Source organism: Solea senegalensis, linkage group LG4 (assembly GCF_019176455.1).
Source record: "Solea senegalensis isolate Sse05_10M linkage group LG4, IFAPA_SoseM_1, whole genome shotgun sequence".
Classification (NCBI taxonomy): domain Eukaryota; kingdom Metazoa; phylum Chordata; class Actinopteri; order Pleuronectiformes; family Soleidae; genus Solea; species Solea senegalensis.
In genome coordinates, this window is record NC_058024.1 from 26,927,194 (window position 1) to 26,942,026 (window position 14,833).

General features: G+C 38.5%; 1 protein-coding gene across 7 annotated transcripts in view; it reads left to right on the forward strand.

Moving 5' to 3' along the window:
- magi1b (membrane associated guanylate kinase, WW and PDZ domain containing 1b) overlaps nucleotides 1-14,833 on the forward strand; it is a 172,065-nt gene that overhangs the window by 101,236 nt on the left and 55,996 nt on the right. For all 7 annotated transcript variants that reach the window (XM_044024399.1, XM_044024404.1, XM_044024401.1 and 4 more), the window contains 5 exons: nucleotides 681-923; nucleotides 6,449-6,674; nucleotides 8,277-8,359; nucleotides 9,403-9,438; nucleotides 14,300-14,357. In XM_044024399.1, the coding sequence (XP_043880334.1) occupies nucleotides 681-923; nucleotides 6,449-6,674; nucleotides 8,277-8,359; nucleotides 9,403-9,438; nucleotides 14,300-14,357 (646 nt within the window). The remainder of the gene's footprint in view (nucleotides 1-680; nucleotides 924-6,448; nucleotides 6,675-8,276; nucleotides 8,360-9,402; nucleotides 9,439-14,299; nucleotides 14,358-14,833) is intronic.

A 14,833-nucleotide genomic window follows, 5' to 3' on the forward strand; every position in this document is an offset into this window, starting at 1 on the left:
GAGGTCGTGTGTTAGAGTTAAAGGGCTAATATGCAACACTTTTGAGCTGCTTTTAGAACTTGAAGACGATATTGGCATAAACATCAGACCAGTATTAACACTGGTTTTATCACTCAACCTTCGCTTTGAATACTGTCTGCCATTCAAATACAAGAAGTACCTTTGTGGCTGTGATCACACTGAACGTATATATTAGGGGTGGGAATCTTTAGGTGCCTCACAATTCGATTATAAAACCGTTAACCATTTAAATCAGTCTTTTGAAAATCTCACTCACCACTTAGCCACCACTATTTTAACAACAACAGTGTTATCATTTGTTACACGTTACAACAGCGTTGACCTCGAGTCACAAATTTACATGTGATATGTTTATGAATCGATTCAGAATCGTCCACGTCTGAACCGTGGTGCGTCTTAATAATCTATGTTTTTCCCGATATCTAACATATAAACTCAGTGTTTTGACCAAACTGGAGATAAATAGCTTCACAAATTTTCACAGATAATCCAGCTCGGCTATTTGCATACAAAGGCTGTGAACAAACCCCCCCCCCAACCTCTGACCTGTCCCCTCTTGTCCTCCTCCTCCTAAAATGCCCTTCCTTTATCTGCCTTTATTTATTTATTCTTTTTAATCCCCCCTCCTCCTCTTTGCCTTCTTCTTCTTTGTTGCCTAGGTAACTATTATGGGACGCCCAAGCCGCCAGTGCAGCCCCCCGGTGGGAAAGTGATTAGCAGGAGCGGTAGCGGCGGTGATGCCCCACTGCCAGACGGGCTCAGTGGAAGCCTGCCGGGCTCACAGCACTCCACGCCCCGACGCTCCAAGTCCTACAATGACATGCACAATGCTGGAATAGGACCCGGAAACCACCACCAGGAGGACGACGAGGACCTCCCTGACATGAACAGCAGCTTTACAGGTGAGGACGGGGAGGACGGGGACGGCTTCTCTGCTGCTCACTCTGTGACCGCCTCACTTTAAAGCTGCAGTATGCAATGTTTATTTTTCTGCCTCTGTTTGGTCGTCAAGAACAGAATTATGTAAGCGTTGTTTGTTTTGCTGTGTCTCCGTCAAACAAAACTATCAGACTCTGACTGAGGGAGTATTTGTGTGTATACTGCAGCAGAGCACAGGTGTGTAGACACGAGAAATGCTCATCTTGTCAAACTGCTGAACGGTTGTGTTTTTCTGAGCAGTAGAATTCACTTCTTTGTTCTTCAGTCAAAGTCCAACCTGTTTTCAGTCGTCTCACCTTGCTAGCTTTACTAGCTCACTGTCAAGAGTCGTGAACTCACTTGACACTAGTTAAAAACTTTTTGTTTGTTTATATGTTGTAAAGTGATTAAATAATGGTCAAACATAAACCCTAAACCCTAAAGTCACATCCACACTGCAGTGTTTTTGTTTGAAAACCCTAACCCGAATCTGACCAAATGTGTGTCCATACTGACATCATCCGGTCACAACGTCCACATGGATTTCTAGAGTTAAAAACCAAGTAGTTTAAAGAAAATAAACAAAATGGACGGCAGAAATCTGTCAGTTTCTGTCCCAAATGATTTCTTCCGATCGATCATTTAGCTCCAATTAACTTCCGCCTCTCCAGATCTACATTGTTGTTGTTGTCGCCGTCGCGAGAGAACGCAGAAGACATTTTTTGAAATCCTATCAGAGCAACCGAGACATTCAGATTGAAACAGATCCCTAAAAATCCGATCAGAACCATGTTCAGAACCACCTCTGTATGTGGTTTCAATCAAGACAGATATAATCTGAATATGCTGAATAATCTGAGTTAGGCTGCAGTCTAAACACGGCTAAGTAGCTGCATTGTACTGAGTTTGAAAGTTTTGGAAACCCAACATTTGCTTCCTAACTTGTTCTTAGCGGCCAAAACTTCAGACTCTAAATGTCCGTGTTCTTAATTTGAATCTTTTGTTTCTAATTAGTTAAACAAACTAAGCAACCCAGTGAACCTGGATTGTCATGTCATCTGTGTTTTCAGGTAAAGAGGCAAAAGAAAACATTTGTCCTCAGATGCAAAACTAAATAGCTGGAATATCGACTATCGAATATCGTTTTGTTAGTTTAGTAGTAGTTTTGGTAGTAGGTTTTGTTGTGGTTTAGGTAGTAGGTTTAGTAACAGTTGTTAGTTTAGTAGTAGTTTTTATAGTTTCGTAGTAGGTTTAGTAGTAGTTTTGTTAGTTTAGTAGTAGTTTTGGTTGTAGGTTTTGTTGTAGTTTTGGTCGTAGGTTTAGTAATAGTTTTGTTAGTTTAGTAGTAGGTTTTGTTGTAGTTTTAGTAGTAGTTTTGTTTGGAGGTTTAGTAGTAGTTTTAGCAATGTCTTGGGTTTAGTTTGTTAGTAGTAGTTTTGTTAGTAGGTTTAGTAGTAGTTTTAGTAATGTTTTGGTTGTAGGTTTAGTGGTACTTTTAGTAGTAGGTTTGTTAGTAATTTATTTGTAGTTTTGGTGATGCTTTTAGTAGTTGTTTTAGTATTCGTTTTTAGGGGTCAATGGAGCAGTGGGCAGGCACTGGGCTCCTGCATGATAATTGGAGGCGGAACCAGTTTTTAATGAACCAGATTTTGAATGACGGTGTTGCAGAAACAAAAACACGACAGAGGAGCATTTTCTGCCTCAGCTCTGTGTGGATTTTGTGATGAAGTCTGTAGACAACGAGTAAATAACACAGAATATGCAGTACATTGTGTGTTATTTACTCACTAATATATAAAGAACATAGTAGTTTTGTACATAAAGACACTATTATAGCATTTCAGTTTTACTTAATTATCACATTTCCTTGTTCTAGTCGTTCATTTGAGTCAGAATTTCTGGGTCTGAAATGTTTCAAAGACCAGAAACTTCCACTGTTGTGAAAGAGAGTCACATGCTTCCTAAGCTGCTGTTGACACCTTCAAAGTAAACAGTCTCTGAGTACACACACACACACACACACACACACAGCACAGGCAGGGAGAACCATCTTCAACATCAGCCTGAGAAGACACTCTGTTTTTATTTAGCCATAATTTGATCCACGCTCCGTTTAGATGAGGAAAAAAAGGAAAAGGAAGAACGTGAGAGGAGATGGATGAAGTGGGAGGAGATCGAAGTGGAGACGAGGTAGCAGGACATTAAAGAGGAAAAGGGGGAGTGGCCATCCTGGAGAGGGTGAAGTGGGCAACACTGAAAATGACTGGAGAGAGAAAGAGAAGGAGGTGAAGGAGGGTTTTTTGTTCTGTGAAGGAGAATAAGCTCAGGGAAAATGAGAAAGTAGGAGAACAAGCTCAAAGAAGGTGGAGAGAGAAGGAGCACTTTAGGGAGGAGAGAGGCTGCGGAGAACAAGAGCGTCTTTGATTGGTGAGTAAGTGTTTTCTGGGTTTGACTAGATCTGCCTGTATCCATGTGTACAGATATTTGCAACAGTGCCATCTGGCTGTGAGCAGTGGAGTCACCTCCATGTGTGGAGTTAATGATTCTATCAGTATTTCATTGGTATTATTGTTAATATTTTAAAGGGAATTTATATTCAAGAAAGCAAGAAATTGAGCTTACTTTCAATTAAAATATTGACATTGTTGTCAGAGAGACAGACAGGCATATTGTTTAAAAAAATGCAGTGTGCCAGGATAACTTTGTGTGACTTAAAGAGAAGTAAAAACATATTGCTGTTGAAAAGAATCTACAAAAGACAACTTTTAAATCAATATAAGAATGAAGAACAGCAGTTTGATCCAGGACGGTGATGGAAATTGTTGTGTTTCAATACAGAAATATTCTTATATCATATATTGTTGTACTGAGAACATTAAGAACAGAAGTCGTCGATAGATTGAGTTGTGTGTCATAGGAATGGTGTAGGAGCATATAAATGTATACTTCAGGGCTTCATTAGTGATGATTTAAATAGAATTTCTCCTGGACTTATCCTCTCGTGTGTTAGGATAGGTCAGTGGGATGTTCAATTCAATTCAATTCAATTTTATTTGTATAGCGCCTTATCATAACATAGATTATCTCAATGCTCTGTACATAGACAACATCAAAGAGAGCAGAGAACCCCCACAGTTCACACAATGAGCAAACACTAGGCATCAGTGGAGAGAGAAAACTCCCTCTTAACAGAAGAAAAAATCTCTGACAGAACCAGACTCAGAGATGTGCGGTCATCTGCCTCGACCGGTTGGGGTGAAAGGAAAATGGGGGACAGTGGAGAGGTGGGGACAGAAAGGGCAAGAGGGAGATGAGGTAGAGACAGAAGAGAGAGAGAGACCAGGAGCAGATACACAACAACTGTATCAAAGTTACAAGTTTATAGTTAATGATATCGACTTTTTAATTATAGCACAATAATAATGGTGATGATATGTATGATATGGATAGCCTCGAAAACTGGATCTGGATCCTACAACCTGCAAGATGAGAGAGAGAGAGGGAAGGAAGGAAAGACACAAACTAGGGAGAGAAAGAGACAAGGTTAATGACATACAAAAAGTCATAATCATATCCTCAGTGTGAGAGAGTGAATGTGCGTGTACCACAGGAAAATCCCCCAGCAGTCTAGGTCTACAGCAGCATAACTAAGAGACGGTCCAGGTTTCCCTGAACCAGCTCTAACTATAAGCTTTATCAAAAAGGAAAGTTTTAAGTCTAACTTTAAATACAGAGAGAGGCTCCGCCCCCCAAACTATCATTGGAAGCTGGCTCCACAGGAGAGGAGGAGACTGGTAACTGAAGGCTCTGCCTCCCATTCTGCTCTTACAGACTCTGGGAACCACAAGTAAACCTGTATCTTTTGACTTAAGTGGTCTGTTAGGGTGATAGGGTAAGACTAGGTCTTTCAGGTATGAACAGGCCTGTCCATTAAGTGCTTTGTACGTGAGGAGGTTATGTTATGTTAAAATGTTAGAAGAAGCCGTTTCTACCAAGTGGTTGTTTTTTTTTTCAGATGAGACCAAAAGTTGTTTATTTACAGTCATGCGATGCTGTGCGTCAAGTGTGAGCGTGAAAGTGAGACGACAGGAAGTGAAGTGATGCTCTAGCACCTCAGAGGTCACAGTGTGTGAGGTGTGAACGGCCTGAGCTGAAGTCACATGTCTTTGAGTTTCTGTGAAAAGTAGTTCAAGACAAAATGGATCTGCTTTTTAAAACTGAGGTGAAAAAAAAAAAGAAAAGCTTATTTTGGTGAAATTGGATGTTTCTGAAATCTTGTGGAGGTAATTTTGGCTCACTTGCAATTCATGATAAAACCGCTAAAATGTTAAAGCATACACGGGGGAAACCTCATGTCCGTTGTCTACTGTCTTTTCCTTCATATCTGTCATTTTTCCCAAAATTTGGAAAAGTATGAATGAAATGATTCAGAGGAAACAAATCAACTTATGTCACTAATGTTACAAAGATGTTGTTGATGAATATTTGTTACCAAAAAGTACAATAAGTAGGAAAATGTCTAACTACTAAAATTAAATATAACTCATTACCAAAAATTGTAACAAAATGCTACAATGTTAAGAAAACATTTGTGCTAACACTAAAAAATGACTTGTTTATAAAATGACTAAAAACATGTTACTCTGGATACATACTGTATGTTTAATGAAGGTTTTGTTTTAGTGTAAAAACTATCTTAAATAGAGCCTTAAATAAATAAAGTTCCCCTTTTGATGCTTTAAAACAAATCACTAAGACTGTATGTTAGTGTGGTAGACAGCATTTATCAGTCACTCGCGTGAAAAGTTAATATTTACTGCACTGATTATTGTCCCATTAATGGAAATTCACCACAAATAATATCATATATTGTCCCATTTCTATTGTTCACTGCTTTATGGAAGTGTTTGGACCTGTAAAATTTACATTTTTGTATTGATATGAATATGTGAAGATTTGGTTGAATGCAGCAAAAATACTTAGCCTCTTTCTCTCTCGCTTTACTTTTTAAAATATTTTTACCTCAGTCGTATATTTGTGTTTCTTTTTTTCTCTCTCTACACTTTCTCTGTTTGCTCCTGTTCTATTTCTGTTCTCTTATAAATGATTGATGTCATCAAGTTTATTATAACTTGTGTGTAACTGTCACTGTGATGACTGTTTCATTTACAGAGAAACTTCTTTTTCTTTTTTTTTACTGTATGTGTGCAGATTGTTTCTTTCTTTTCTGTCTTTGGTGCTCTTTTTTATCTTTTTTTACAATGATCACATCATAGTTCCTGGTACTTTTTGTGGGTGATTATTGTCAGAGTAAGAAGAAAATCATGTTATCGGGGTTATTTCTGCAATGTCACTAGTTGTGTCTGTCGTGTCACCTCTTGTGGCGCCAAATTGTTGTCACAGCTTCTATTTGTTCCTGAAAGCTTCAACACCCTGCTCAGATGTTCTTAACACCAAGCTGTGTTTGTTTCTTCCCCCTCCTCCTCCTCCTCCTCTTCCCCTCCACCAGGAGACTCTAGTGAATTAGACGAGATCCATCACTCGGCGCGTCCCTACATCCCCCGCCAGAGTGAACCATCCTACTCTGGGACGACCCCCTCGCCAACGGCCACCACGGAGAGCACACAGCAGACACACCCTCACCTGAGCCATCCTCCCCCAGAGGACCCGCTGGGACCTCTGCCTGACAACTGGGAGATGGCCTACACCGAGAACGGGGAGGTCTACTTTATAGAGTAAGTATACATCACACACAGGGACAGCTTTATTTACATGCCTTTAAACAAGATGTTCTACGTTATCTTTCCTCGAAGCTGTTCATATGGAGATCCACTTAAAATACTACTATTTGGTAAAATGAGGCCCTTGACTAAAGTACCACTTGTTCCAAGTCCATGTAAAGCAAATAATGTTGATTTTAAAGCCATTTTACACTTATAAAAACATACTGATGAGTAGTTTATTCAGTTTCTGCTAGTAAACCCTCCTAAATGTTGCATACCGGCCCTTTAAAATATGACAAAAGGTCACTATTTCACATGCACCGAAAATGGCCCAAATAAGGCATTCTACTGCTTTTTTTCTCTTTATATAGCTTTAATGTACACAGTCCCAGCCATAACAACTTGGTTTGGTTTCGGTTTTCAGCCAAGTGTTTCCTCATTTTCAGATTTTCAGTTTCGGCCAACAATTTTAATTTTGGTGCATCCCTAGTTTCTATAGTTACGGCCTTTTTTAAATCTAATTATTTAAATAATGTAAATCTGCCAACTCCAAGACATGAAGAGACAACAAGCTACAAAAGTTTTGCTGTTTTTTGGGGTGAATATATACACGTTAAACACTTCACAGAAAAGACTGAAGACGATGATGATGATGTTAAAGGTTGCCATTGCTCCTAAATATGTCTTTTGTCTCTGTTTTTGTGAAGGAAAATCCCACTTTGCACTTGTATGTCACCATTATGGGTGGTAGTTTGGCTAACCTAGCTGTAGCTTGTTAACTTTTGTTTTTCAGTAATTGTGGTCCGTTCACATACTCTATATATCCTTATGTTAGCTTACCTCACAAGTGCTAGCTTGGCTTATTTTAGCTGGAGCCTGTTTTTTCCCATCCGTCCTCATGCTAGCTTACCTCATACAGCAAGTGCAGCCTGTTCTTACATTTTAATGAGTGGTCAGTTCATGGGTTAGGGTTTGGGTTATCTATGCTAGCTTAGTTTATAAGCCATAGTTAGGCTAACTTTAGCTGCTGCAGCCTTCTGATTTTGCACAAAATGTGCTCAAATGTGAATGAAATTATACAAAGACATCGCTGATGATGTGACACATTAATAACGTGACAAAAACCTCACGGTTAATTTTTCCTTGTTACCAAAGATGGTTACAAAGTGCTGTAATGTTGGGAAAACATCATTAAAAAATGACGTGCATTAATAAAACATGTTACTCTGGATAAATATTTTTTATTATAGGTTTTAACGTGATAAACTAAAAACTTCATTAATAAACAACCACGTTTAATAATGAAGAACGGATTTGTTTCCTGTGTTTTACAGATGAAAGATTTCTGTTTTTAGTAGTTTGTTTTATTTTAGAAAAACATTGTTTTTTCAGGCTTTTTTGTAAAAAAACAAACAAAAACAAAAAACACTAACCTCTGCATCTCCAGGAAAAATCATGTCTCTAATTTCCTGAAGATTATTATGTAACAGTGTTTTTATTATGTAATTATGTGTTTTCATGTCAAATAAGTTCCAATAAACCAAACTACTTTACAGAAAAGTTATGTATTGTCACTATAACCCCAGTTAATGTTATCATTATTCTCTGTTTCAGCCACAACACAAAAACCACCTCCTGGATTGACCCTCGGTGCCTGGACAAGCCTCAGAAACCCCTGGAAGAATGTGAAGATGATGGTACGTCCTCTCCAGAGCACGATTTTACCACCAGATTATGTTTGTTTATGCTTAAAAAACCTCTCGTGAATGTCATTTGATTGTTAATTTGTTGTCTGTGGTTTTCCCCATGCTGACTCATCATTTTAAAATGATTACATAGAGATTTTTGTGTTAAGTTGCAGTGAGTGACAGTGAATACATTATTTAATCTCTCTAAAATGAGACTCCAGTATGCCCGATATTTGAAATTATATATGTATATATTGTGTTTTCAAGCCGAATATTTAATCTGGTCAGTCATGGAGACACCTACGTGGTTGAAGCTGATTCATGGTTTTAGAGCTTGTTGATGTTTTCATCATTCAGAACGATAAAAAGCTGTGAAATCTCTTCACACTCTCACAGGTTTGAGCAGTTAATCCTCTTAGAACTTAGGACAGACTAAACAAAAGCATTATCACTAACCTTAACCATAACAATTTCAATCTTAGTCTTAAACTTAAAACCAGTTTAACTCAGAAATGAGGTTCTGCCTCATGAGGGACCAGGTTTTGGTCTCCATGAGGACTCCTAGTCCTGACAAGGACAGAGTTTATGACTGGAAAAAAAGGTCCTAGAGAGGCAACCTTTACAGACATAATGCATTATTAGCCCCTTAACCTTAACCATCCTAATGCTACATTTTACCCTTACCCTTAACCTTAACCTAAATCAAATTAGAACTCTAAAAACAGGTCTTCAATCCAAAAGGCCTTTTTTAGATGTGAGGAGCAGCCAAAAGTCAAAGGTTTTTGTCAAACTGTCTGCACTCTGTATGATTTATATCATTTTTGGTCCTCACAAAGCCACAAATACAACACACACACACACACACACACACAACAATCATGTAAACATGGATTGTGACACAAGGTTGAATCTATGACTTGGTTAACTCTTGCCACCTAGTGGCCTCAAGGTGTCATTGCACCTTACTGACTGTCAGTCCTGTGCTGTTTTCTCTCCCTCTCTCTCCCCCTCTCTCTCTCTCCCTCCCTCTCTCTCTCTCTCTCTCTGAACAGAAGGGGTACACACAGAGGAGCTGGACAATGACCTTGGTAAGAACTTTATCTTTTACTCAGGATGTCCATATAAGGAGCTGTGTGTTATTCCTGTGGTCTGATCTGTATTACGTGATCTTAAATTACACTTGGTTTCATTTTAGATAATATCTATTTTATTTATTTATTTGGCTTTTTTAATGTGAAATAAAGGATATTTACATGTTAGAAACAATGAGATTGACTATAAATGTGGTCAAATTACAAGTGACTTTTTCATGTGTATATCATTTATATATACATGGCTACAACAGATATTTTGATAAAGAATGAATCGTTTCTCTGATTTTTCAGCTTCTTACAATATTGTGAATATTTTCTTAATTGTGAATATTTTCTTAATTTCTTTGCTCCGTGTTACAAAGAAATCATTATAACTAAATTATTTTTGTTTTTATGGACAAAACAAGACATTTGAGAACAACATAATTTCAATTTCTTATGCATATTCCACATATTTAATATAGTTAATATGATGGTTTTCAATGCAACAGCCTTTAAAACGATACAACAATATCCAAAATCTAAATCTCATGTAATGTTATGGGTATAATATCGATGTATTGCCCTAAAAGTCTAACGATCCCTTTCAATGTGGTTTTAAGTGGTTTTAGGTACGAATTGTATGTTATTTGAGTAAAAAGGAACATAAACACAGGTGAGGGCGCTGAGAAAAGCTTCACAAGTGCTTGAATTTGAAATTTTGAGAACTCCAGAAATCGCTTCAGTGTGGAATAAAGAGGTGTCGCCCACAGAGAAATAGGAGCGTTGTTTTGCATCTTTGAAACAGTAGCAACAGGAAGACAGGCAGACAGACAGGCACATCCAGCAAACAAAAGAAGTGCAATAAAAAACAGAAGCCAGAAAAACAAGGTTACGCAGCATCTGTCGTGTTCACATCATCAGATCACATCACAGGAGTCCGTCCCTCGTCCATGAAACAGCTCTACTCTGTTGTTCAATAATTATCGATCAGCAAAGTCCAATACAGGTGGGCAAAGAAATGTAATTAACTTCAGAGCTCTGAGGAGGAGGAAGACAAGGAGGAGGAGCTGATTCACAAATCATCTCTCACACACACAGATGAGTTACTCACAGTTAAACATGTGATTCATCATGCTTGACTTCTCCTTGAATTTACAATATGTCGAGGAAGGTGAGAGGAGGAGGAGGAGGAGGAGGGATCTCTGCTTAACAAGATTTCTCTCTCACACACACACACACTGACACGTAAACTCTTCTGTTGAGACGCCTCGCTCACGCCTACGTTTGTCACTCACACACACACACACACACACACTCTCTTGCATCCTTAAAGCCCGTGGTACACTTAGGCGCACATGGCGTGTGCGTTGTATATCGTGGACCCTGGTTTTATACTCGCAGGTCAAGGCTTGGATGACTGAGTCCTTGGCGACTACTTGTTCTGTCGTTGAAATGTTTTTTTCTGCTTGGTGCTCTTTGCACACGGTTCCAAAAATCTGGGCTGCACGGTGCGTGTTGTATACCAGGGCCTTTAACTGTCATGACTAAATGCCTAAACCCTTAAATTAGACCTACAGTAATTTAAAATGTAGATTTTCCAATAAAATCCATTTAAGACTGGGGTTTATGGCTGACGCTAAAAGCGTGTCCTCCACTGTAACTCATGATTTTAGATTTATTCGATAAAAGTAAATTTACTGCAAGTTAAAATAGTGTATTAAATATTTCAAAGTTTTATTCAAAAAAACCAAACAAACACTGCAGTTGTACATGAACACCAGATTTTGCATGTTAAACTTGAAATTTGAAGAGTAAAAAGAAATATTTGAGAGGATAGAGGTTTGAGTTTTTGTCTGTTTTTCCATCTCTCCTCCTCTCTGGTGACAAAGGCGCTGATTCACCGGCTTCCTGCAACAGCACGAGTGAAATCACCGTAATAACAACATGTCGGCTTTGACATGCAACTTCTCAGCTGTTTGAAGAAACCCATCACATAATTGCTGTCGTGCAAACGTGTCGTCTGCGATATTCTCGCTGTTAAAGGGTTAAATCATCAAAACTCATATTAATCCAAATCATAATCCACTATGAAATACATGAGTTATTCATATTGCACCTGCTGTAACCCTTAAACCAGGTCTCAACCTTCAAAAAAAAGCCCTTTAAAGTTGTGAGGACCAGACAAAATGTCCTCACTTTCCCAGAATGTCCACATTCGCTCAGTTCTCTTTTGTCCACACGACCCTAAAATGCATCGTGGTAATGAGATTATTGAGATTATTCACTGCTGCTGAGGTTTCATTAGACCCTAACACCTAATGGTCTGAGGGTAACACAGTATGTAAAGCTTCATACATCACAGGAGAGAGTGTTACAGAAGCGCTGAATGTGAAGGGACGCCGCGTCCAGTCATTTCAGTCTCTTTATGGAGCTAATGACGGCGAATGCAGCGAGACGACGGCACAACGGGGCCGTCGTCTCGCTGCTGATGTGGAGCCATCATGGTTTATGTGTCGAGTCAAATTAAAGAGAGAAACCCAGAGATTATTGCGGGATTGTGTTGGATTTGGTCCAGAAAGTAAAGGCAAATAAGTTTTTTTTTGTGAAAAAAATACATATATATACATACATATATATGTGTATAAATATATATATATAAAATATACATATATAATTTCATAGGATTTCAAAAGAAAACCGTTTGTTTTGATATGGAATAATATTATGATGCAAAAATAATCTATTTATAATAAAATATATATAAATATAAATGATTTATGTCGTAAATAATAATATTGTTACTTGATAAGATTATTGCAAAGTGGTGGAGTGGTTTCTCTCTGCTGATATGGTTTTATTTATGTTTCCTACGTCTGCGTTGAGTTGAAATAATTTTACTTTTAATTCCTGTAAAAGAGTCTAAACACCAGGTTTGGGACGGGTTTTCCAGGGCACCTGGAAAGTGAAAAAAGTCAAACTAGTCAAAAAGTCAAAATAATAATAATAATTGCAGTGGTATTTCATAGGATTTCCAAATAAAACAGCTTGTTTTGACATGGAACGATGATCTTATGATGCAAATGTAATCAATTAATTAAAAAAGAAGTCAAATTTATGAGAAAAATATATAAAAATGATGATATTTACAGTGATATTTCATAGGATTTCAAAATAAAACTGTAAAATAGTTCCCCAAAACCCACAGAAATGAGTCATCATAGCACAGTTTGAGAGCCTGTTGTGTTTGTGTACAATGGTTGAAAAATGTGTCCTCTCCCTCGTTCCCTGGTTCCTTCCTCCCTCCGTCCCTGACCTCCTTTCATCTCTCCATCCATCAGCTCATCTGAGCCTCACTCTGTTTCTTATCTGATGTGTGGAAATGTCAGCGTTGTGAGGGGAGCAGCAGTCTGTGAAGCTGCTGGGTCAGTCTGTCTGTCTGTCAGCGCGTTAGTCTCTGTCTGTCTGACTGACGGACAGACGGACACCCTGCCTCCAGCAACTTCACAGCCTTGAGGCTACATCCATACGACTCCATTTTCTCTGTCTATGAAAAAGAAAAATGCAGTTTCACACTTTATTTCCTGACTGGTTCTTATCAGCCTGCGACTCAGCTGCTCAAATTTAAAGTTTACACGTCACAGTTTTAATAAAACTGATCAGCTTTTCCAGCTTTGCCTTAGGCTGCGTGGTGTTCAACGGACCTGATGTGCATTCTGTATTTTTTATTGTTGGAGTCAGACACAGTCGGAGAGAGACGAGGCTTTATTTATAGTGACAGGAGAGTAAAGTGTCCTGTGTGTGTGTGTGTGTGTGTGTGAGACTCATTCATTCATTCATTGCTCGCACTCAATGAAGGAGTCGTTCCACCATGACAGCAAACGACAAATGTTGTCATTTACATCCAGGAGGAAGCAGCTCCTCGCCCCGTGATGAACACACACACCTTATGAGTTATCATTAGCACTTATGAGTGTAATAACATTTCTGACTCGCCGTTAAAGACAATCAGTTCTTCTCTAATTGACTCCTGTCGAACCGTAACCACTGGTAACTATTTACATAATCCAGCCGTTACTTTGAATTGTTGTGGAAGGAAAATGATAAACGTCCACTGCGTTGCTGTCACAGATCATCCGGTTTCCTCGGGTCCTTGAAAGTTTGGAGAAAAAAAAAATTGAAAGTTTTTTCAAAGTTGCCTTAAATTGACATGGGTCATTGAAAGTGCTTGAATTTTGTGCAAGAAAGAAGTGAAGTTGATATTTAGGTAAATGTCTCCTGCCATTGATTGTTCATGGGTCCTTGAACAAGAGAGAGAAAATGACGACATGATGTCTGGGAAATGAAAATTCCAAGATCTCTGTCTCACCAAAAGACAAATGACAAAGACCGACTTTGACCAAGATCCCAAGGACAATCACGAACGACAAAGACAAGCTCTTACAAGTTGTCCTCCCATCTTAATCTGTGTCAGCACATTTAGTCCTTGACTTTATTTGAGGGAATTGGTCCTGGAAACTCCCTGAAAAGTCTTTAAATTTGACCAAGGAACCTTTAGAACCCCAGAGCAAAATAATATAGGGTTCACTGTTTGTTGAGCTGTGACAGATACGAGATGCATTCAATGACCCTGGTAAATCCTCTCCTCTTTATTTTTTAAGCTCCTCTGTTTTATTAAATGTTTATAGTGTATTTTCAAAGACGGCATTAAAATGCACCCTATTTTTGAACTCTGAAATTGCTGAACTACTTCAGTGACCATGTCAGTTGACAGGACCGACAGTGATTTGGGGATTTTTTTGTCAGATCCTGGTCAAAGCCGGACTCTAAAGGTGCCTCACACTCTCTTCTGTTTCTTCTCTTTTTCTCCCTACAGAGCTTCCACCAGGATGGGAGAAAATAGACGATCCAGTGTACGGGGTCTACTACGTTGAGTAAGTGTCGCTCGTGTGAAGTTAAATAAAAAAAAAAACACACAGCCTTCAAATGCAGGTCATCTTGTTTGTATCCTCATCACCATTTTGGTGGAAAAACAAATTAGCATGAAATGACGCGGGAAACCTGCGTATGAATGCAGTTCATAATATGAATGCAGTTCATGCATTTTAGATGTCGTTCAAAGCAGCACTTAAGGCCTCACAGCTTTGGCGTTTCCTCTTTGTCTCTGTGAATATTTTGTCTTGCCTTCTTTATATATATATATATATATATATATATATATATATATATGTTATATATTATTCACAATTTCAGTTATTTGCTGTACTGTTTGGTGATTCTTCAGGATTCTCAGGTTTCTGTGAACGAAGCCATTAAACAGAATGTGATTTATTTGACTCTGACAGGAGTTACATGGATGAATGTCTGTGCATTGATCTCTCTATTATCTTCTCCTCTCCTCTGGGTCTGT